Consider the following 23,006-nt stretch of genomic DNA (forward strand, 5'->3'; position numbering starts at 1 on the left):
TATTCATCTAAAGTTCATGAATCACAATGGATCTTTTCTGACTTTATTGATGTGACTTAATTATCGGCTGGCGCTGGTCTCTACCTTTCTGTGTGACGTATTAGTTCAGAGGTTTGGGATGTTTCGCCTTGAAATGTTCTGTTTTTGTCAGGGTTTAGGTTTAGAAATCACAGGTTCAGACATGGGTAAAGAATAGACCTTCACATTGTGGCCAAGTCAGACTTGATTGCAGCTTCCTCTTTCACACGACTATCACCATCATCGCTATTCTTCTTTGACAGATGGAAGTGACTTGTGGTTGTTATCGCACCTGAAAATAGAGGAAGTGCAGCAGAATGAGCTAGAATATGAATCTGTTGTCTGTTGTTTTGATCAGCAGCGGTCTGACTTCTACAGAAAGAAAAAACACCATCATCCTCTGTTAGTGTAACACAATAACCACAATCACAGTCAGCGTCCCTGTGCTTTTGTGTTATCAGAGAGCACAAAACAAACTCTTTGTTCTCTGGTTTTATTTTTAGCTGTTTTTTTCCAGAGGTCCACACAAAATAACAACAATGAGGGCAGCAATTATGCATTAATGATTTTTCTGAATTGAAATGTGTCATTTGTTTTACAGGGTGCATGGTAACGTCTCCAAATGTTTCATGTAACATGTAACGAGATAATAAGTTATAAGATTTGTTTTTGTTATATGAAATAAATGTGGAAGTTAAATCTAAAGAGATGAACTTTATATGACACTTGTAAACTTCTCCTCCCTGCAGCAGTGCAGACACGTTGTGGTTGGACTTTATTAAAGACATTGCTTTAATAAAGTAAAATAAATACAGAAAAAATGTAACAGGTTTTTTTTTTATGGTTTGACATTCAGGGCAGGATGTTACAGGAAACATGATGATGATGATGTTGTGGAGTTCACCCTCACCCAACACTTCCTGTTTTTTATTTCACAGGTAAAGAAACAAACCTCCCTCACCAGCAGACTCACCATCATCATGAACTCATCAGTCTGTTGATGCTGACACTGAGCAGAGGGAGGCAGCTGGAAGCTAGCTAGCTAGCATGCAGCACTGGCCCGGTGTTTCAAGGAGGCGGCGCTGCTGAGAGGCGAGTGGTCGGTGCTGAGTGTGTGTGTGTGCCCAACCGACCATGGATGACTTCACCACCAGGACGTACGGCACCAGCGGCCTGGACAACAGACCTCTGTTCGGGGAGACCTCGGCACGGGTAGGAGCCTGGAGGAAGTGTGCTTTGTAGTAGGGTTAAAAAAAACATTTTATCTAATTTCATTTATTTATCTTTTAATTACTTTTTGTCAAGATGAGTCAAGCTCCTCTGAAAGTTTACATTTTTTATGGTAAAAAAGTGTCTGATACCTGTAGTCACAGGGCCACTTTAATGCCTTAGAGTCTCATTTTTACAATGTGTTGACCCCTTTTTATGAAATATATACTTTTATTTTGAAGGGATCAGGTTGGAATGTGGTAGTACGACTCTCAACACTTTCTGACCCCCCTCAGTCAGTCGCAGTGTTTGGTCAACACTGGAGCTCAGTGACACAGAGGAACAAGATATATCAGGCTGGATACACACTAGTTAGGATCATACATCCATTGATGGTTCAGGTGTTTGTATGTGATTCGTGATAACTGATGATCTAAACTGTTTTTCTGGCAGGATCGAATCATCAACCTGGCAGTGGGGGGATTCACGTCTCTGGTTGTTTTAGTAAGTACAAATCTTCTGCTGCATCCCTGTTATATACTCTTTGCAGTGTGTGTCTCCCGGTGTGGATGCTCTCGTTTGCTTGTGTCAGTAACATGTCGTACTTTGTCATTATGTCACAAAATTGTTCCTTCTTCGAGCAGTTTCCTCCATTTTATCTGACGTTTGCAACCAAAGGCAATTGTATCTTTTGGGGTTCTAGTAATTGCAAATGAGAATTACATTTCATTCATATTTTCTCTCAGTATATATTCACGTGAGAGCTGAACTGAACCATATCTTTGAAATTGCAGCCATGTAGAAGCCTGTATGTACTCTGAATGCTTTAACGACTACCATTAGTCGGGGTATGATGGGTTCCTTTCAAGCCTCAAGTGGTCTTAATTGATCTGACGTTAAAGCTTTAGAGCAATTAAAATTTTACATGCTGATATAATGAATCTTATATTAGCACAGTTAAATGCAAAAATTCTCAACGCTGCATGTTAGTAGCACATTCCTGTGTCACATGCTTTAACACATTAAAGACCCATTAAAGGCTCCATGAAATCTACACATGATCTGAACAGACTGTCACGTCTGGCCTTCTTCATGCTGAATATCACTTTGGCACGGGGGCAAGCGTAATGTGGAGACCTTTCAGTAATTTGTAATAAGTGCAGAGGACGTCTGTGATCTTAATCCTGTGTGAATCCGCCATGGTGGTAATTTGTAAAGTAAGAATTGCTGAGTGAGTTCAAAATGAGAGAGGGTTAAGAGCAACAAAAGGTTGTTATGCTCACATACATCCACTGAGCATCTGTTACTTGATCTGCAAATGTGTTTTTATGCTCGTAACACATGCAGGAAGTGAGCAAAACAACTCTAAACTATATTAATAATGTAGCTGCTGAAGAGTAAATGCTCTGCTTCTGAAAGCTGGTGTTTCACAGAGAACTGACATCATCGTATCCCGGAGAGACAAAGACAGTTAATGAGTCAATAAAATCTGGCTGCTAACCAAAGAGGAAAAGGGAATTTGCAGTTAAAATAATGACTCAACTGTTTTTACTTCTTCTTCTCCAAAATGAAAAGTGTTACTTATGTTTTTTTTTTTTGGTTTCCATTTCCTGACTATCTGTCAGCCTCCGGCACTGCTGCTACCGTCTGCTGCTCTCCTGTCAGACAAGCACCACGTTAAACAAATGTGGTGATAACTCTACATGTGTCAACAGGCACCTGATACAGTGTTATGTAAAACTTGAGGTGGTAATCTGATTGAAGGTGGAAACTTTTGCATTATTTCCAGGATGGCTCAAGTCCAAATCGACTGCCAGCGTCCCGCACACTTGAAAATTCTTCATTTTCAAAAGTTCTGGTTATTTTGAAAATAGAGTTTTGTAAATGAAGATTATTAAGTGTTAATGTTTGTCCTCTTGTGTCTTCCAGGTGACTGTTATCAGTTCCTTCGTGTTCCCCTCGTTGCCTCCTCGACCGCTCAATGTCTTCTTTGCGGTGTGCATCCTGCTCGCCTGTGGATCCGCTTTAGTGCTGGTAAATAAATTCACGTATTTGTTGTACAGCTGACCGATACTACACCTGTTTTTCATCATAAAATAGTTATGGTCACTTAGAAAGTTCCCTAGAATTACAGAAGCAGCTCAGACACAGAACGTAAAATCTTTAAAAGGATATTCAGTGAAACCGGCTCCACTTATTCCTGAAACAAGGACTGATATTCCTGTTCCTTTAGATATTCTGGTACCGGCAGGGCGACCTGGAGCCTAAATTCAGGAATCTGATCTACTACATGCTGGTGTCCATCGTGCTGCTGTGTCTATGTGCCAACCTCTACTTCCACGAGGTCAAGTGAAGGCAGGGACGAGGAAGACGACCAAGAAGAAGGGACGACATGGCCTTGACAGACGGAAACACGCGTTTGAAGGACTGCGTGGACGAACAGACGGACCAAAATGACAAAAAAAACTCATCGCACACTAACTTGAATGAACCGCAGCGAACTGGAGACTCTCGGACCAAAACCAGTAAAACTTGATGGTTCCGGTGGGATAAAACTGTCAGACTGTTGGTGCACTGCACACACTTACTCACACACACACACACGCATGATGATGTCACAGAGTAGGAATCACGACGTACTGTTCGAGGCCATTAATCTGCCTGGAGACACACGGCTGGAGGAGGCACTCTGAGGTAAAACAGGTGTGTTTACATGCACATAAACGTCTTTGTTTACAGTCTCATCTTCACAACGACAACAAGCACTTATGACAGAATGCAGCTGGGTTTTAATATGATGACGGTTAAAGGAAAAATCTCACCCTGTTACTGTTAATCTTCTGTTTAATCTTGTATTGTTTGATTTTGGTGTCTGTTTTTCTTTGTCCTCAAGTATCCAATTAACTATATTTATATCTTTAAACTACATCCAGAAAAAAGGGGCAAAATGTTGCTCAATTTCTGGGGGATACTGTTATTATAAACTTCTGAATCACGCTGCATGATGAAGACAGACGCTGTGTCACATTTTGTTTGTTTCTCAAGACCAATGTGTCGACGACTTCTCAATCATTCTCCAACCGATAAATCCCCAAATCTGCTGCCTGCTTGTTTAATGATGCGTTCAGGAAATCGACCAATAGAGAAGCGACTAGTGGCTGTAAAAAATGTCCCAATTCTGTACTACATACAAATACTGTAGAGCATGTAGTACTAAATGTCAAGTATCCTGTTTTTAAGGCTGTAACTAACGATTATTTTCATTGTCAATTAATGCCTGATTTCATGTATTATTACCTTATAAACGTTGGAAAAACGTCCCATCTCACAACGTTAAAGAAAGTGAGAATACATTCCTGGATCTGTCCCAAAAGTTAATGAGATCTATTCCAGGCCGAGACTTATCCTCCTTCCAAGTTTCGTGGAAATCTGTTCAGTAGTTTTCTGTGTAATCCTGCTGACAAACCAACAAGACGGTGAAAACATTTCAAAACATTTTCTGTGAAACAGTTGACTAATTCATTAAATCGACTAATGCATGCAGTTCTACGACTAATTCTGATGAAAGCTTTTACTGAAGATAAGTATTTACACCAATTGCAGTCGTTTAAGTCGAGCATCTTGGTGATAAACCTGGAAATTATGAGACTTTCTGAACTTCCTGAATGCACCATTAGATCTGGAGGCTGCAGTGACATCATCTGATTCAGGGATGAGTTGCTCTGTAACCGTCAGTCCTCCCAAAACCTCATCTACAGCGTTGAACTCTTTGATTCTGACTGACTCACTTCACAACTGACGATCTGTTTAGATTTCTGAAAACACTTTATTCTGTTATCAAACTGAATGTGTAGCTGCTGGACATGAAACCATTTGCTTTTTTGTTGTTTTTAACTGCTCAGAATTAAACGGGGTGGATTTTTCCTTTAACCGGGACAAAAGTTGTGAGCATGTAAACACACGGAGCGAAGCAGGAGGCGTTGATGGCGCCTCCTCCTCCCTTCAGTACTGTAGACTGTACTTTAAACTAGCTAACACAGCGATAGCACAAGCAGCTTCAGGGCGAATATATGCAACAGTTTGTTTTTCTTTGCTTCTTCTCTGCTCTCAGCCGATCTGGTTATCAGGTCGGGTTTAATGAATTTTCCAAATCAAGTCTTGTTAAGAGGATTTGGGGTTTTTATTTTTAAATGCTGAATTTTGACTCACTGCCAATTCTTACACTCAGTATGGGTTGATTTACACTTTTATTAAAGCACACACACTCAGGCCAGCTGTGGCACCAATGAGAATGAACGGGAACAATCCAACGTGGCTTTTACACTGAAGCTGCACAGCGCAACAGACCTTTATATGTTTCTACGTCACGTTGATGTCTGCCATCTAAATTTTGCACTAATAATTCTGCCATTTACGAATCGGAGCGTCTGTAGCATGAAGGAGCTTTGAGTTTGATTTCCCTGTTTTTACATCAAGAATGAGTTAAGATCATTTATTTTAGGCTGCAGCTGAGGATTATTTTCATTATCGATTTATTGTTTAATCTGTAAAATCTGTTTCCAGGAGCTCAAACTAACGTCTTCAGATTTCTTCTTTTGTCCAACAAACAATCCAAAACCAAAAGACTCTTCATTTACTGTCATAAATGACAAAGAAAGGCAGCAAATCCTCACATTTAAGAGGCTGGAACCAGCAAATGTTTGACATTAGTGCAATTTTAAATGACGGAAATAATCAATCAGCTAATTTATAACTACTATTTCATATTCGTGTTATTAAAACAGGTTTGTTATGGATGTTTCACGTCAGAAAAACACTCGTAGGTGCTTTAGAGATCCTCAACATGCACGTAAAGAAAACAGAAGCTGGACTGTTTCCAGATGCACCAAAGTTGGAAGAATCTCTTTGACGAAATGACTTTTTAAACTGGAATCGAGTGACTGTTGATCCAAAGGTTATTTTCTTGATTAATTGTTTGGTTGAGAAATGTTAGGAAGTAGTAAAAATGCTCTTCACAGTTTGTCAAAGCTTAATCTGATGTCTTTACATTAGGGATGCACGATAAAGTCGAGATAACTCGAGTCTTTGATATTCATGCCACTGCCAAATAAGTTCACGCCTCGACCCTCCAGATAAATCTCCCTGTATTCTGCAGTATACCACAGTTTTTAAATGTTGTCTTTAGACACCCTGCACTCTTTCACCTGTAGCTGAATTTTTCATCACAAACAAGAGTTGATGGCAGAGAAACCTAACTGCCACAAGAGGGAGACAAAACTCTCTTACTCCAGCTTTAAAATTAAATATCAGCATCGGCCTGAAATGAACGTTTCTACCGATAAGATGAAGCTTTAATTTCGCTCACGTGTTGTGGAACCATTGACGAGTAGTTTTCTTATTTTGTGTACATTTGAAAAGCATCTACCGGTGGGTCGACATGATTAAAGTGGGCATAATAATAATATTTCACTACAAGAGAGGAGTTAATGTTTTCTGCAATTATGTGGGAAAAAAGATGTGCAAGTATCAGCCAAAATATCAAAAGATCCGATATTGTGCATCCCTGTTTCAGATTGTTTTTTGTTGTCCACCCACAAGTCCCAAAGAGATTAATTTTACTGTCAGAGAAGGCAAAGAAACCAGACGATTTTAGAAAAAACAAGACTATTCAACTGCAGTACACGTGTCAGGTTGGTCACAGGTAGTAAAAAAAACTCAAGCTGTTGAAGAGAAAACTCAGTCAAGTTAGATCTTAAAGGAAGATGCTGCCATTTTTCTGTTTTTCTGACCAAAACCAACAATAAAACCATCCGGCTCTGAGTGACGTCACCCGACACGCAACTTCAAACTCAACTTGGCTGCAGACGTCTAAAGTCGCCTCGCGTAGCTTCACTTCTCTCGCATCGTTCGTCTTCTTGTTTTGCAGCTGTAGCTTTGTTTACATGCGTTCTGCAGTAAAGCTTTGTGCAACAGATGATAACTGACAGTGACAAAGAGCTCAGTGCTAAAAGAAAACTGAGGGGCCAACGAGCCCCGCCTTCCACCGGAGGATCGACCTCGCCACGACTTTAGGATTGTCAAAGCCATGTGTTTTCTTTTTTTGTATTTATTTCATTCATTTTATGGAATAAATAATTATGTACCCTGACTGAATCTTTGTTTTTTTCCCCCATGTTTTAAAAAAATATTATTAATGGAGAATGAAGGATCATCAGTGGTGTTTAAAGTATCATTTGTTTCCTCTCACTCAGTGTCAGTACTTGAACAGCCACCAGATGGCAACAAAGCCAAAGATACTGAGCATGTTGAGAAAATTATCCTGAATCTTTTGAACACAACTTGCTCTCATATTCTCAAAGTTTATATTTGTATGAATTTATTAAAATACTTCCTAATAAGACAGAATTTAAGGGCTCCAGACCAACTTTATACACTGGTGTGCCAACTTTTTCATTTAGATAAACTAGCACATCATTCCACACTATGCCCCCTGATCTGTCAGGTGTAAAATGAAGAAGAAAACTCCAGTAAATGTTTGATTTTTACAAAAGGCTCACTTTAACACCGACCAGTGTTTATTAGTTTATTTATTTGGCATTTTAAAGATATATTCAAACTGCATTCTTCAAAATATTTGCATAAAACTCCAACATTCTGCTTTTATAAAAATCAAAAGCATCTAATGTGTGACTTCATAAATGTTTAAATCTCTTTAAAAAACAAAAAAAATTCAGTTAGCTGCAAAAACCTGTTAGATTACAGCTGATCACAGGCGAACTCAACACACTTTACATAAACTGAACCGAAGTTATCCAACAGTGAAGAGCTGACGAAAGGAAAAACTGTTAATGATCTTAAAAAAAAGGTCCTCCAGAGGGCAGCAGAGTCATTAAAGTCTCTTGTTCCTGTCGCTCAACTTGTTCTGTAATTCTTTATGGTGGGTAACAAACTAAAAACACACAATTGTTTGATTTACTTTGGTGTGAAAAAGACCAAAAAAAAGAGGCGTCGTTGCACAGGCTCCATACTCTCACAGGTCGACGTGGCCATCCTGCATGGATCCGGACTAAAGGACGGCTGTTACGATTATTAAACTGATAGAAACTCTAAAAGCAGAGGCTGTGAGAGCGACGACACGTACGTTAAAGACGGACAGGTTTGTGTGTTTTTGTGGCTGTTCAGACGAAGTCCCTGGACCTCTTGATGGCGCAGCAGAGCATCATGCTGAAGATCATCCCGAAGATCTGTGGAGAGGAGTAGTTTTCAGCCCATAGTCGTGATAGTTTGATTTGAATCCTGTTTGCTGATCTGATTATCAAATCTAGCTCTTAGTAAATACAACAAAACCTGGACCAGAGACTGAATCATCATATTTAAGATGGATTAAGGACGTAACGTGAGATAAAATAGGTTTAAAAAGGTACTCTAAGTGTCAATTTGTGTGTAGTTTTTCGTATTGTATCTTCTGTCTGTTCTCACCATGATGACGCCGATACCGATGCCGACCCCGCCGATGATGTGCAGTTTGTTGTTGAACATCTCGTCGATTGCAGTCGGACAGCTCTGATAGAAGAGATGAAGAGAAACAGGAATGTATCAACAATAACCGGAAGGAACTGCAATCCCTTTTTCATGACAAACTGGTTCAACAGGATGTCTTGATGTGACTTCACGCCCTGTGTAAGTGAGTCAGAAACCCTGTCTGTTACCGTGGTGATGAGGGCCTCCAGTCCCTCCTTCTTGGGGCAGATATCTTTGGCAGCGTCGATCACCGTCCCTGCGGGGCCGCAGCAGTTCAGCTGTGAAGAGGAGACAAGGACATCAAGACTTTTAGTTACTTCAGGATAAAATACAGACGTCAGACAAATCATCAGTAACCTCACATATCAACAGATATGATGCAAAAATTTAAGAAAAATTGAAATAGTAGCAGCAAAAGTGAGCTGATAAATAGATAAGAAACGGGCGCTCAGGTGTGTGAGGTGTGTGTTCTGACCCCAAAGTGGATGAGACGCAGGGTCTCCTTCAGTGCTTCCTGTTTGGTGGCCTTGTAGTTGTCGTAGGTCTGCTTGTAGAACTCTGTCACTTCTTCCACCACCTGAAGACACAACAACAAACAATTTAAAACTCCACGCCTGAGCAAAACCAAAGTGTGTGTCAGTGTGTGTGTCAGTGTGTGTGTGTGTTGCGTACCCGGTCCTTGTTGGAGAGACCCCAGATCCCAGCAGCCACTTCCACAGCGAAGATGAGGAGCAGGAAGAGGAAGAACTAAAGAAGAAAACAAGAGTCAGTTCAGCGTGTTGGTGATCCTAACACAGAATAAACACGGCGTACGTTTGAGCTTTTTCTGAGGTCGCAGTTTGTAGTGTGAAAAAAAATGCAAGAGATGATGGGGGCGTATCGTACGTGTTTATGTTGTATGAAAGTTTATCAGCACAGTCATTTATAATGTTCAGACAGGTCAGGAAATCACAGCAATGGGCTGATAACAATTTAGTCTCTTGGGGCAACGACCAGCGTTTCAGGGCTTTTAGTGTAGCCATCGGATATCCGGGTAAAGACTTGCCCTACCGTGCACTGGCCAATGTTTACTTCCCTATAAAAAGATAACTACAGACAATGACGAGGGGGAACGGTAGCAATACAGCGAGCTAAAGATCAGCTTGTGATCACTGTTCCTCTTTGTCTTCTTGTAATGTTTGTTCTTCAGATTTTCCCTTCATTGGGTTGTCAAAGTGTTTGTGTCTGAAGCTGGAATTATGCTTCTGCCAAGCGACACATAAATGTCTTGGTACACAGATGATCCAACAGCTGAACAAAAAGAAAACTCACCAGTCCCAGCATGCACGGCGACTCTTTGATGGCTCCGCAGCAACCGAGGAAGCCCACGACCATCATCAGACCCCCCGCCGCAATCAGGATGTACACACCTACAGGACAATCGGACACATTAATCCAATTGATCAAGTCAACATGGTCATTGACTCCCAACTCAAAATCTTACCAGGTTTATTTATCTAATTTCTCGTCGTTGGCAGATCATCATCTTTTCTCAAGTCAAAATATCTCATTACATTTATTAGAAGACGAAATCACCTAGAAACTAGCTTTTCAGTGAGAGAAATGTGACATTTTCTCAACTAATCAATTTGTTATTTGGTTCTCAACATTTCAGAAAAATGCTGAAAAATATTGATAACCATTTCCCAAAGCCCAAGATGACGTCCTCAAAATGTCTCACTTTGTCCACAACTCAAAGATATTCAGTTTACTGTCATAGGAGGAAAGAAACCAGAAAATAATCACATTTAATTTATTAAAATGTTGTCTTCAAAAAATAACTCAATGATTAATAAACCATCAAGTAATTTAGTGGATGACAACTCATGTCGTTGCAGCTCTGTGAACAACATCCCCTCACACACAGTTCTGGATTATTTGCCTCCAGTTCCTCATCTGGTTCTTGTTTATTTGCATCAAATATTTGTTTAGTTCAGGGTACTGATGTCACTCTACTCCTGTAAATAAACACAATCCAGTCAGATACTAAACAATAGTCCAGTTGTTGTGTTTCTGTAATTCCCTTCTGGATGTGGTTATGAATCATATTTAAAGTAAAAACAAATGAGACACATGATTTCAGAGCCGCTAAACGTCAGCCAGCCTCTTTAATCCCGTCTGATGTGGCTTCACAATGAACGTAGGAAAACAATAACCGCAGCACTGATGTCACGAGTACAGTATCCACACAGATCATCCTCCTCCAGCGCTTCGCTCTCCCAGCCTGTTATTAACATGTTTGTCATTTCGAAGACAATCCTCTGACTGCCCACTCCACTTATCAGTTTGATGTAAGCGAAACACAAAGACAGAAGGGAGGCAGCGAGTCCGTCTTTCTGCGAGTTCCTCGGAGAACACAAAAGTGGAGAAACAAAGACGTTTCTGTCAAACGGTGAAGAATGACAGCTATGTGTGGACGGCTCTGGCAGGCCGGAGGAGCCGCCTCGCTGTGGACTAACTTTGGCCTCAGCTGCCCTCGGTACGCCCCGGAGCCTGATGCTCTACATCAGGTTGTTCCTGTTGTTGCACTAATGACCCTCATAATGAAGCAACAGGTCACCTCTGACAAATACGTGAAACAACAATGCTTTCATGCCATCTTTCAGACACTAGATGTTTTGTGGACACTGGTATCGAAGCCCAAAAGTTTGCACACTGGCACCGTGTTAAATAAATGCCTCCAGTTTGTTCCTTACTTGTCAAAAACTAATCTGAAGCAGAGAAGTTTGAATTGTAGTACAACATTGTTTTTATGGATTATCCAGGGAGTCTACAGGTTTCAGACACTTACATTTCAATTAAATTTCAAGATAATTTACCCAAATTTACATGAACGAAACACCAAAACATTAAACTTCACTGGGATTTAAATAATTACGCCGAGGATCTTTTTCTAAATTATGAAAACATCAATGCTGCTAATGGTTTCACATGCACTTAACACTAAACTCTGCTCACAACACTCCTGGAGTAAGCTACATGAAACTTTAATGATCCCTCAGGAGGACTTCCTGTCAGTGTTCATTTTAAAGTGGCACTTGAAGAACATTATTATCTTTTCTGTTGAGATTTCCAGAATAATATGCAGCCATTTCGATGACGGATCAATCCTTTCAGTCAAACATTCCCTCCTTGCGGCTTCTCACATGAGACGATTTGTTGCTTTTCTTGTTGAGCTGTAAAGACGGCAGTGTAATGTCAAAGACCTCACCAGTGAAGAAGACTGTAGGCGAGTCCTCTCCTTCAAACAGTCCTGCTGTCCTGGTGTCAAAACGCAGCCAAAGACCCACAGCCAGCACTGCAGTACCGGCCAGCTACATGAGGAGGGAAAAAAACAAAATGCACTTTACCATTTATTAGTTAATGTCAGTTTAAATGTTTTGTTAATGTGGACTCTTGGCCAAATGAGCTAAAAGACATCCGAATCAAATCAACATTTAAATCTAAAAAGTGACAAAATTAAGTTTACTTAAAAGTTAATATGCAGACTAAAACGATTAACCCTGATTTTTGATGAATACCATTCTCCCACAATGCACTGCACAAAAGAAATGAAACAGCTGGATGTTGAAACACCTCCAGGAAAACAGAAAAGGAAAACAAAACAATAAATGTTGAATTGTGGGTAATTTATTTTGCCTGTGGTAGCATTCAGGTCACAGTTTTATCACCTTTTCACTGAGCATATATTGCATAATTTCCTGTTACTATAGAAAAAAGTTAAGTATCTTGATTTCTTGTGTACTGGAGTAGAAGTGAGAGCTAACTGTTGAAAAATGAAGCCAAACTTCATTATTATTATTATTCATTCATTATTCTGTGATTTCCTACATCTGCCAGGATCACCCAGGACTTAAAAACTTGAGGTTAAATCATTTTCACTTGATGAATTTATGGCTCTTTCCCCAGAACACGTCAATGCAAAGTCATTGTGTTTGTGTATTTTCCTCTCCGTTGGTGTTCACCACAGTAATAACCCACTACAATGACTCAACGTCTCCTCAGCAACCACTCAACACAAGTCACACCAAGTCTTTGTTGCCACCCAAATAACTTCCATAATGTCCCCACGTCGTGTTTGTTGACGTCGGTGTTGTTGTGCAGCAGGAGATGAGAGTGGCAAGTCAAGCATCCACACCAACAGGCGGCATCATGCCCCGACATGTCCTCAGGATCCTTCCCGCTGCAGTCTGCTGACCATGAATCAGTGGACACGCACCAATTTAACAATGTGCACCCACCTCTGCATAACTGGGGAAATATTTGGGATGCTTGTCTGGGACAAACACGCAACTGAATTTGTGTTGCCGGACTACTTTTGCAGAACATCCCAATCCTGATGTCTGCACTACTTCAGAGAAGAGGAGGAAGAAGAAGTGCGAGTTCAGTTTTTTCCCCGTGTGCAAACTAAACACCCCCTTTAGAGACACGACACGTTATCTAGCAGTCATCAGTGTTCTGCTTTACAGTGTCATACAATAAGCACATTTAAACCATAATGATGCTGTAATATGTAACAAATCAGGGAGATAAACTTACAGGAATATTTCTTGAATTTCCTGTTGTATATATCAGGTGTTACATGTCCACAGTTACAACATGTGACTTCAATATCAAAAGATGAACACATAGTAAGGAATTTATATTGTACATTACTCTATGACAACTACACTAAACCGCCAAATATATCCAATCTTATCCACTGCCTTTTTCCAACAGGTATTGGGCAGTACTCTGATACCAAGTCCAGGTAATCAAATCTGCATCCAGAGGGATCACAAAGGTGCATTTTGGCAAAAAACATCCAATCACAAGCTTAGAATTGTGTTACCTGTGCTGCTGACAGAGATTAACCAACAATATGAAGATTAAAATAATTTATTTTCAGATTCTGAGCTCATTTTTGGAGCTCTAATTGTGTTCCCAAATGCAACAACAGTGTTTTAAATTCACTAGTATCACTTCTTCTCCGAAGCAATGGCAGCAAAGGTTCATGGGGATTGTAGTATCTAGAGCTGTCCACCACGCCAAACTTAATATAAAACATGATCTCTCAGATTTAATTTGGAATAATCAAAACTGGTGGCCAGAACCAGAAGACACAAAAAAGAAATTTTTTAAATAATATAGAATAAAGAGAAAACAAACACCCTCTGCAACTTCTCTGACTCACCAGTGTGTGATGAAATATCAAGAAAGCACAAAGTTAGGAACTCAAGGGCGCCATGGGAAAGTACATTCAACAAAACCTTTGTCCAATAAAATACCCTAAAGAAAGGTTATTTACCACCACACCTAACAATCTGTCAGAGCGACACATTTTGGTATTAACTATAATTAAAACCAGTCACTGTTCAGTTACACAGTCACACCTCATCGTCAGTCAAAACCTTCAACAGCAGCCTCAAAGCTCAGACTGTGGCTGAACCTCAGCAGATCATGTTTGTCAAAGTTGATTTATTGCGATCTTTACGATGAACGTAAAGGTAAATATACTGTACACACAGCTGACAGTATGCCTTTGTGTTGTATATGTACATTCAAGAGGGTTTGAGACATAGCCTGGCTTTACTGTTGTGTGTCTATTCTGTAATATTTGCCTCTTTGACAAAGCACATTGTAAACTCACAACTATATAAATATAAATACAGTTTATAATTCACTTTGAGATCAAGTGTAAAGCCAACAGTAACTGATAGACTTTAAATTAGGCAATTTCACACTAAACTTTTAAAAACTTTGTTCAGTTGCAACATCTGTTCTTATCTGATATTTTTCTAGACACAACCAGTCATAAGAGGTATTCGATTACATCTAATTTAACGAATAATCAAAAATCAGGAACCATCTATGCCGTCCAATACAGAGGTTTGTGCAGCAGAGGCGTCTTTGTGATGTTTGTCAGAGGATTCACACCTCTGACCAAAATGGAAACAGTTTTCTTATGTGTTGTCAGCAGCAACTCTCAGGAGATTGCAGCCTAAGATCACAACTGTACTGGCGTTTAAACCCAGCAATAGTTACTGTACGGCACAATACTGAATGGTTTTGTCAGTGTCATCAATGTAAAAGCTGCAAAAACAAACATAAGTCCTCATCCTTCTCAGTTGTTCCACCAAGACAACAGGGAGAAGATGGCATAGCTCCAACAATTTGCTCAAAGTAAGCTACATTCAAATTTATTTACAGCCTGAAGAGCTCTTAATGTATTCACAAATGCTCATTTCCCAATGTGAACGTCTAAATCAAATATGTCCTGGATGTTTGTCTTAGCATAAAGATCCTCGAGTCTGATATTCTGCAGCGATGACGACGAAGCCATGGGAACCAATTTAATTAAGCAGTTGATATAATATTGTTTCCATTACGTCTTCTCCAAATTAAAAGATACAAATAAAAGAGGGGAAACAGGAAACTGCAGTGTCCTGAATGATAAATGGATATTGGTGTTAATGTGCAGTAAACGCACTCAGGGGAGTTGTGGTGTTTGTGCAACGGGCCATCTTAAGTATCCTGGAAGAAAACAGCCCTTTTCCCCTCGAGGTTCACATTAGCCCTCATTACCCACAAAGACACTCTGCACCACCATTAGCAGCACAAACAAAGAAATGAATTATTTTCGAGAGGCTTGGCAGCTTTTACAGGCTTGCAACACTGTGTTCACACCGTGTGAGACTGCGTCGGTAAAAGGAAATACTTCTAAGACAGTAAGCAATGTGGAAAATGTATTATTAACATCTAGAGACGGGAACACTGTCAAAATGGAGCCCAGTTTGTTTACAGTGACAAGTCTCAGCCCGCTGTGAGCCTGTTTACCAGCAGCTCGGTCATTACACTTTGGAGTAAAAAAAAACAAATCTAATCTGATGTTTATTTTTCAGGGAGGTGGGGCTTCGCTCTGCTTGCTCATTTGTACTGCTGTCATCTCATTTGTCCACCCTGAGCCGGTACCTGCCACCATTACACGCTTAAACTGCAGACTTAAACCAAAACAGTCATTAAGCCTGGACCAACAGTGTGTGTGTGTGTGTGTGTGTGTTCCTCGAACACTGTAAACAGGTAATCACAGTAATAACACAGCAGGCGGTGTGAATATTTACGAGTAAATGCTGTGGGAAACACAAACGGCTACATAGCTTTCAGTCGTTTCATACAAAGACTTGAGGCTCAGACTTTGAACAGAACTGGAATGAGAAAACTGCCAAGTGGCTCCAGTTATTCCAGTGTGATTGGATATTTAGGCCACTAAGGTGTGTCTTTGACTCGTGCAAAAAGCCACGTGGGCCTCTTTGATTAATTTGACTTTTGACTCTGCTGCGCGATGTTATCCTCTCCTTAATACAAACCTGCATTAACATTATGTAAATAAAGTAAAACCAACAATACCTACGTTTTCACAATACAGAAACAATATGGCGGCCAGCTACTAGCTAGCACTGCCTAGTTTAGACAGTTTGATCAGAGTTTGGTGAGACAGAAGTTTACCATTGTTCATTTGCTTGGACTACCAACACTGTAGTGATACAAAGCTGGCTGGAAATCAGCAAAGTTCCTGTTTAACTCCATTAGAAATAGCATCCCAACAAACAGTATCATCTTTGAAACTGATATGCATGTAGTGTGATCTTCCGGTGTTGTTATAATATGTAGAATATCATAAAAATAAGGTGAACTGTGTAGCAATGACAGCCAATAATTATCAAGAAATAAGCTGTGTGGTAGATTGTATGGATGTTTAATTTACCATTGAAACGTAATGGTTCAGACGAACATGTCTTTTACTCGAAAGCAAGGAGACCAGATGAGAATTTAGTGAAAAGTCATCAAAAGATGTTAAATTCACAATGACAGACAAAAGCAGCAAATGTGACTTAAATTAATCATCTCCTAATTTATTCAACTCCAAGAAAGACCCACCGCATATTAATTTTGCTAATCGACTTGCGTCATAGTTATTTTAATTATGCCTTAATTAAAAATTGCTGTGAAACTAACTAATATTTCCAAATCAAATCTGTTGGTCAATACACAGCTGAATCCACACAATGTAAATATTTCATAGGAAAACGTGTTGCCGCTTCAGACGAACTCCAGCAGGAAAACCTTATGTTGTAAGTTCGTGCCAGGCATTGTTTTGTCAGACCACATGTCAGTTTTTCCACCGACACATTTTCCTGAAGGCACAATGTGACTACAGGCACGTCAGCAGACAACAGGTGAATCAACTCATCCAATTGTCCTCTAGTTTTCACACAGAGGAGGGAACCTTGGTCAACAATTGATTCATTAAGTTATCATTTTTCAACACTTTTGTAACCCTGAGAGACAAACTCAAGTAGTTTTGAGCTTCACTGAACTTGCTCTTTTACCAGAAGTTAAGCAGCGATCCAGTGTCTCACACAACACAAACTCCACAAACTAAAAGTTTAAAGCTCATTGTCACTTAACTCTTCTCTTTGCTAATCAGTGAAACCTGTTTTAAACTACAAAGAACCAATCAAATCCCTCAAACAGCAGCTCTGTCTAACCCAGAGTCTCATGTATCAACCACAACTAACACTGTGTAAGTGACACTACATACCCAGAAGAGAAAGTTGAACACAAACACCAGGTATTTGATGCACTGCAGTCCACCCATGGCTCCAATTCAAGATTTAGTTGTTTATAGAGAGAAGAAAAATCCCAAATGTTCTCTGTTCAAGAGTCCGACCGTCTTTGGCAGCGTGGGAGGAAGAAAAGAAGAGAGGTGTAGCTGGAGGATTTTTCTGTGAGCCACACCCTTGCAGGGATCACCTGGGTACACTTAGGAAGTCAGTGGGAGGGACTGGGTGGGGGAGGAAGTGTGGGAGTGAGGGTAGACTACTATCTGTTCCAGTGGATTTTAAACAGGCAACCATGAGGTGTAAATCAGAGCAGGTGAATGCAATTAAAAAGCATTCACCTGCTCTGATTTACAGATTTACAGAGCAGGTAAACGTCCTATTTCTGTTCGGATTTAAGTGGGTATGTTGGCTTAAAACATGCTCTGTGATTTGACTAGTGGTGGTGTCCATCGCCATACCATGGATTCACACAAATCCTAAAAACATGCGGTGGCTTTGTGATAAAAAATGACACAACTGGAATCTAGAGTCCCCTTTCACCTAAAAACGTGTTTTGCTTTGTTGTTAGGAGATAAAATACTTTGTTTATCACATTTCCGAGTTTATCACAGCTTCATTCTTCATTTTGTTTTGTTATCTCGAGTCGGGCTGCGGCTACTGATTATTGTCATTGATTCATCTGTTGATTGATTAACTGTTTAGTGCGAACAATGCTCATCACAATCCTCCAGGGTCCAATGTAGCACCTTCAAATAACTTATTCTGTCTGTTCAACACTGATATGCTGATCATTTACAGTGATATAAAACAGAGAAAAGCAGCTAATCCTCACACTTTTAGGGGAGAAAACAGTGAATAATCACATTTTTTCTGTGATAAATGACATTAACAATTACTCGGTTATCTAATTTTATAACAAAGTGTCTGAGAGTCTGGCATACTGAGAGACAGTATAAATAAACAACAGATGACACAGACCTGGAGAAAGATGGAGAAGATAAAGGTTTTTCTGAATGAGTGAAGGGAAGCGAAGGCCTCACAGGTGTATTCACACACACAAGCCTCCTGCGACTGGAGCTCAGTGTTGTTTGCTGAGGTAACTCGAGCTGCCCTCCTCTCCCAGTAGACCCAGTGAAACCAACAACACCAGCTTTGTTTCCGAGCTGCTAAAGCCTCCCCCATCTCTCACTCTCCTTCTTTGCTTCCTCCCTTCTTTCTCTCTCTCCTGCCAGGAGTAACAAACTGATTTGTTTGTCAAGCGTGCACAAATCCCAACTGTATATTTGTTTAAAAAAATCTTTAAAATAGCAGATAAAAGAGGAGAGCGATGAGAGGTTGTTGGAGAGCGAAGAAGAAACAAAAGGGGTAAAACAAAACAAGACGAGGAGGATGAGGTCAAACACAAGAGGCTTTAAGAGATGAGGAGCTAGATAGTGTTAACAAACAACATGAGAAGGAAGGAAGAAGAGCAAAGGAGATTGCACAACCTGTCATGACAGACTGGCCTCAATCGTGCCCTCTGCTGGACCAAAAAAGGTTCAGAAAAAGCCTCTAAAGAAGCATGTTTGTAGAGTGCAGACCTCCACCAACAGGCCCCTTTAATTAAATCAAACCTAATCCAATATAAAATAAAACATATTTAAATCTGCAAGATACAGATTTTTATTTGGATCCACATCAAATTGTACTCAGTCGTAGATACCAGCCCCCTAAATACGCCAGAATGTTTTTCATCAGGGTCCATATTCTCTGAGAAATTAAAGTAAGTGAGACAAGAAATTTCTGGATCCTTCCCTTTATCCGGATCCACACCAAAACTTAACGGGGTCTATTTTGGGCCGAGACCCTGCCTCCATCTAAGTTGCGAGGACATCAGTTCAGCAGCTTTTGTGTAATCCTGCTGACAAACCAACCAACAAACAGACACAGTGAAAACATAATCTCCTTGGTGGAGGTAAAAATTCAGATTAGTAACCTTTACACAGGGTTGATTGATGTCACTCAAATGTAAAAAAAAAAAAAAAAACTGCTATCAAGCAAACTTTAGCTGTCTATTTCCTGTTGACCGCCTTCGTGATAACATCACATGTGGTTTTCACCGGTGCTCACTTAACACGACTTATGAAACAGCTTAGAGGGAACATGAAGCGATAAAATACAACTGAGAGCACAGACAGGAACACTGGATAGAAACTAAACTTCAAACCACAAAGATTTGTTGAGAAGCTACAAAACTACTGAGAGCTGAACACACAGAGACCTAATTAAAGCATCTTTCTCTCTGGTTTCCTGCACAGACGGGGCGGTTTAGCGTGGTTTGACTCGGTGCAGAGAGAAGTGACAGCAGAAAAACCCCAAGAAATCGAAATGGAAAAACTTATAAACAGTAAACCAAAGCAGTGATTAGGCATTATGTTCACAGTAATGATCAATCGGTAAGGGAGAACAGTGTTCAGACGTAATGCAATTACAGATTTTTTCACAAATGCACGAAAATGTTAACGTGAAAATCAGAGACCATCTTGTGACGAGATCAAACCAGCCGCAAAGGCCATCAACATGTCCCCCCTCTGACCCACGACCTCTCAGTAGTCATTACCACATTGTTACATCAGTACTCATGGGTTGGACCACACCCATCTTCAAACTCGGCCACCATTTGGACCTCAACTACACACCTGTAAAGTGTCATGACACAGCTGTGATGCTGTCCTGCTGACAAAACACCTGGCAAAGTATTTATATATTCAGGACCACTATTTTGCTGGTCATAAAACAACATCACAGTGGCTTTTTCCCCCCAATTTCTCATGATGAGAATGTTGTTTACGTGTTGAAATTGGTTTAGAGATTTCAGATCATTTTATAAAACTTTGCCAACCACATTGTAAAACTGCAACTATGAGAAAACTGAGGTGAAAATTCAAACGCAACAGGTGTGACCGCACATGTGCAGCAGAAAAGTCTCAATACATCAGTTTTAAAACATGCATCCAATATCCAAACATCACTTAAATATCACAGGGGGAAAATAACTAACTGCATTTACTCAAGTACTGTCCTTTAATGCAGGTTTTTGTACTTTACTCGAGTATTTTCCTCTTACAAAACTGTCTACTGTACTTTTTTACTTCACTACATTTATTTGACAGTATTAGTTACTAGTTACTTTGCAGATTCAGATTATTAATAAAAGCATAAATCTAAAAATAAATGTGTTATTAAGTATCTTATATAATTTAGTTTAAATGAGCTCCACCTTTAACAGCTGCAACAATAAAGTGACGCATAATATAATGTATATTATTCTGAAATATGAATGTTAGGCTTTATTTTGGTTGTCTTCTTAAAGCTAAGGTTACATATGTACTTTTACTGAAATAAAAGATTTGATTACTTCCTTCAACACTGTTAATTACCATAAAAATTCAGCTAATATCAAACTGCACTTACTTTAAAACGACATGAACAAGCCAGCTAACCTTCTCACAGTGTTCCTGTAGCTTAAATATTGTTATTTTACGGTATTTGTGTGTTTATTTTGATTTATTAACTCACCCAGAAGACGAAGTTGAAGATGAACAGGGCGTATTTGACGCACAGCTCCCAGCTGCTTAAAGCCGTCATCCTCAAAACGCTGTTAACTCGTCGGACTTTCTGAATTATCTGCCGCCGTTTGTCAGTTTTTAGCTGATCCAACCTGTCGCGCTCGGCTCGGCTCGGTTCGGCTCGGCTCGCGCGCTTCCGTCGACCCTGCGCGCTTTAAACAGACGCCGCTCTGTTTGTCCGCGCGCCCGACCCGTCCGCGAGGAAACAGAGACGATCAACTCGCTCGACGCCCACAGAGGAGACAGAAATACTGAGGTTTGTGTCTTTGTTTCTGTCTCTGTGTGTCTTTGGTCCTTCGTGGAGCCGAGGACACGTCCTGGGATCAAGAGAGATGTCTGGGTTGTGCGTTACTGCGAACGAAAGAAGAGGCAGAAGAAGAAAAGAGGAAGGAAATAAAAGATAAATTACATCCTGATATCAGATGTAAAAATATCTGTAGGCCATCAGAGCTGTTAAACATGACACCACAAAGTAATTAGTGGGCCTAAATGTTGTCAGCTGAGTTTAAAGTAATAAAAAGTCCCACAAAGTGGAAAAAAAAAATCCAATATTTGTCCAATATCCAATTAAAGATAATGAATAATAAACTTAAAGGGTCAGATTTTTTATATTTACAGTATTAATGAGGTAATTATACAATTGTGTTTTCCCATAACTGAATAAACAAGCTGTTCTCAGAGGACAATAAGGTCCCAGAACACTGTTTGAAGCTAGAAAGGTGGCAGGGTCCGCCACATGCAAACAAAGTAAAACAGTGTGAAACTGTGTTGTCCTTTAAGGTCAGTTTGTTTATTTAATTTATTCAGTCATGAAAACAAAGAGAGTTTGTTTATTTAGATTGTTTAAGCATAAAGAAATAATAATAATAATAATAATAATAATAATAATAATAATTCAGGTAAAACATGCTCAAAATGAAATGGTATAAATGAAAAGCTTTTTTTATAAACATGTAGGTCAGTATCATTTTTTTTGTGACTTATGGTTTAATTTATTCAAAGACACCTGCTGTATATATCTTGTAAATCCCATGTTGGATGATGAGGTCAAATTTTAAGCATTATACAGAAATATAAAAAAAAACTAATCATGCACACAGAAAATAGTTATTTTATTTTAAAGAAAGCCAAAATGAGGTGTGAAATAAGGTGGTAAACACACCTCACCATTCGTATAATTCTTCCTAAAAGAAAAACAAGGATGAGTTCACTGACTTTAAAGAGAATAAAAGCAATAACTGGGGAAATAATTACAATACGGGAAAGAAAACTGGTAAGTTTAGGTTGAATATTGGATCAGTAATGATATTTTTGGTTCAGATTTTTCTCCAGTCTGACAAGAAGATGATTATGGAAAACAAAAATTCATGAATTTGGCAGCAAGAGCATGGTCACATTTTCAGAGTCTGAACTTTAAACCTCATTAGCAGCCTTCATAATGCCACAAAGGTCAACACCAACTATAACCAGCATGTGTGTGTGTGTCTGTGTGTCTGTGTGTGTGTGTGTGTGTGTGTGTGTGTGTGTGTGTGTGTGTGTGACACGGGGCTATATTCTCTCTCTCTCTCTCTCTGGTGGAAATGTGACTGTTTTTCTTCTTCTGCAGAACAAAGACGACAGTGTGACCGCTCAGCCCACGACTTTTTGTTTGCAGCTGCACACAAACACACACTGATGATGATGAAGATGCTGATGATGATGATGAAGAAGGAGTACAGTGCGACCCAGCTGACCAGAACCGCAACCTAGAGGACAAGAGCAACAGCACTTTATGTACTCGTTCATGCGTTTGTATTACTTTGTACTTCATGTTCAGGAAGTTCAATTAAAGTAAATTTCAAGTGTGAGGCAACTTTACTTGAGTATTTAGATTACATTATACTAATACTCCACTACACATCAGAGGCAAATATTGTAGCCTACTTTTACTACACTTCTTTCGCAGCTCATGCAGCTGAATACATAAATAAAGCAGCAAGTACCTCAAAATTGTACTGAAGAGCAGTAC

General features: G+C 39.7%; 2 protein-coding genes across 3 annotated transcripts; one reads left to right on the forward strand and one right to left on the reverse strand.

Annotated features, from left to right (window-relative positions):
- The first annotated feature begins 992 nt into the window (after positions 1-992).
- On the forward strand, positions 993-7,375 carry tmem243b (transmembrane protein 243, mitochondrial b). The gene is made up of 4 exons (XM_073480798.1): positions 993-1,230; positions 1,681-1,731; positions 3,157-3,261; positions 3,461-7,375. The coding sequence occupies exons 1-4, from the start codon at positions 1,153-1,155 to the stop codon at positions 3,578-3,580; spliced, it is 354 nt and encodes a 117-aa protein (XP_073336899.1). The 5' UTR covers positions 993-1,152; the 3' UTR covers positions 3,581-7,375.
- Positions 7,376-7,796: 421 nt separating this feature from the next.
- Positions 7,797-21,219, reverse strand: cd9b (CD9 molecule b). 2 transcript variants are annotated; one of them, XM_073481099.1, is made up of 8 exons: positions 20,949-21,219; positions 11,999-12,101; positions 10,060-10,157; positions 9,421-9,495; positions 9,224-9,325; positions 8,937-9,026; positions 8,707-8,790; positions 7,797-8,471 (listed from the first exon to the last, which is right to left on the reverse strand). In XM_073481099.1, exons 1-8 carry the CDS (start codon positions 21,015-21,017, stop codon positions 8,406-8,408), a joined length of 687 nt encoding a protein of 228 aa, XP_073337200.1. In that variant the 5' UTR covers positions 21,018-21,219; the 3' UTR covers positions 7,797-8,405. The 2 variants fall into 2 exon arrangements, with proteins under 2 accessions (XP_073337200.1, XP_073337201.1); XM_073481100.1 differs by lacking the exon at positions 20,949-21,219 and adding an exon at positions 17,369-17,580.
- Between the last annotated feature and the right edge of the window lie 1,787 nt (positions 21,220-23,006).

Source organism: Pagrus major, chromosome 14 (assembly GCF_040436345.1).
Source record: "Pagrus major chromosome 14, Pma_NU_1.0".
NCBI classification, from domain to species: domain Eukaryota; kingdom Metazoa; phylum Chordata; class Actinopteri; order Spariformes; family Sparidae; genus Pagrus; species Pagrus major.

Excerpts from the sequence above, each read along its gene's own strand:
- tmem243b (XM_073480798.1), top strand. The coding sequence starts at position 1,153 with ATGGATGACTTCACCACCAGGACGTACGGCACCAGCGGCCTGGACAAC. Across the intron at positions 1,732-3,156 it reads TCACGTCTCTGGTTGTTTTA|GTGACTGTTATCAGTTCCTT; the intron begins GTAAGTACAAAT and ends TGTGTCTTCCAG. Across the intron at positions 3,262-3,460 it reads GTGGATCCGCTTTAGTGCTG|ATATTCTGGTACCGGCAGGG; the intron begins GTAAATAAATTC and ends CTGTTCCTTTAG.
- cd9b (XM_073481099.1), bottom strand. The coding sequence starts at position 21,017 with ATGACGGCTTTAAGCAGCTGGGAGCTGTGCGTCAAATACGCCCTGTTC. Across the intron at positions 9,326-9,420 it reads GTCTCTCCAACAAGGACCGG|GTGGTGGAAGAAGTGACAGA; the intron begins GTACGCAACACA and ends TTGTGTCTTCAG. Across the intron at positions 8,791-8,936 it reads TGGAGGCCCTCATCACCACG|AGCTGTCCGACTGCAATCGA; the intron begins GTAACAGACAGG and ends CTCTTCTATCAG.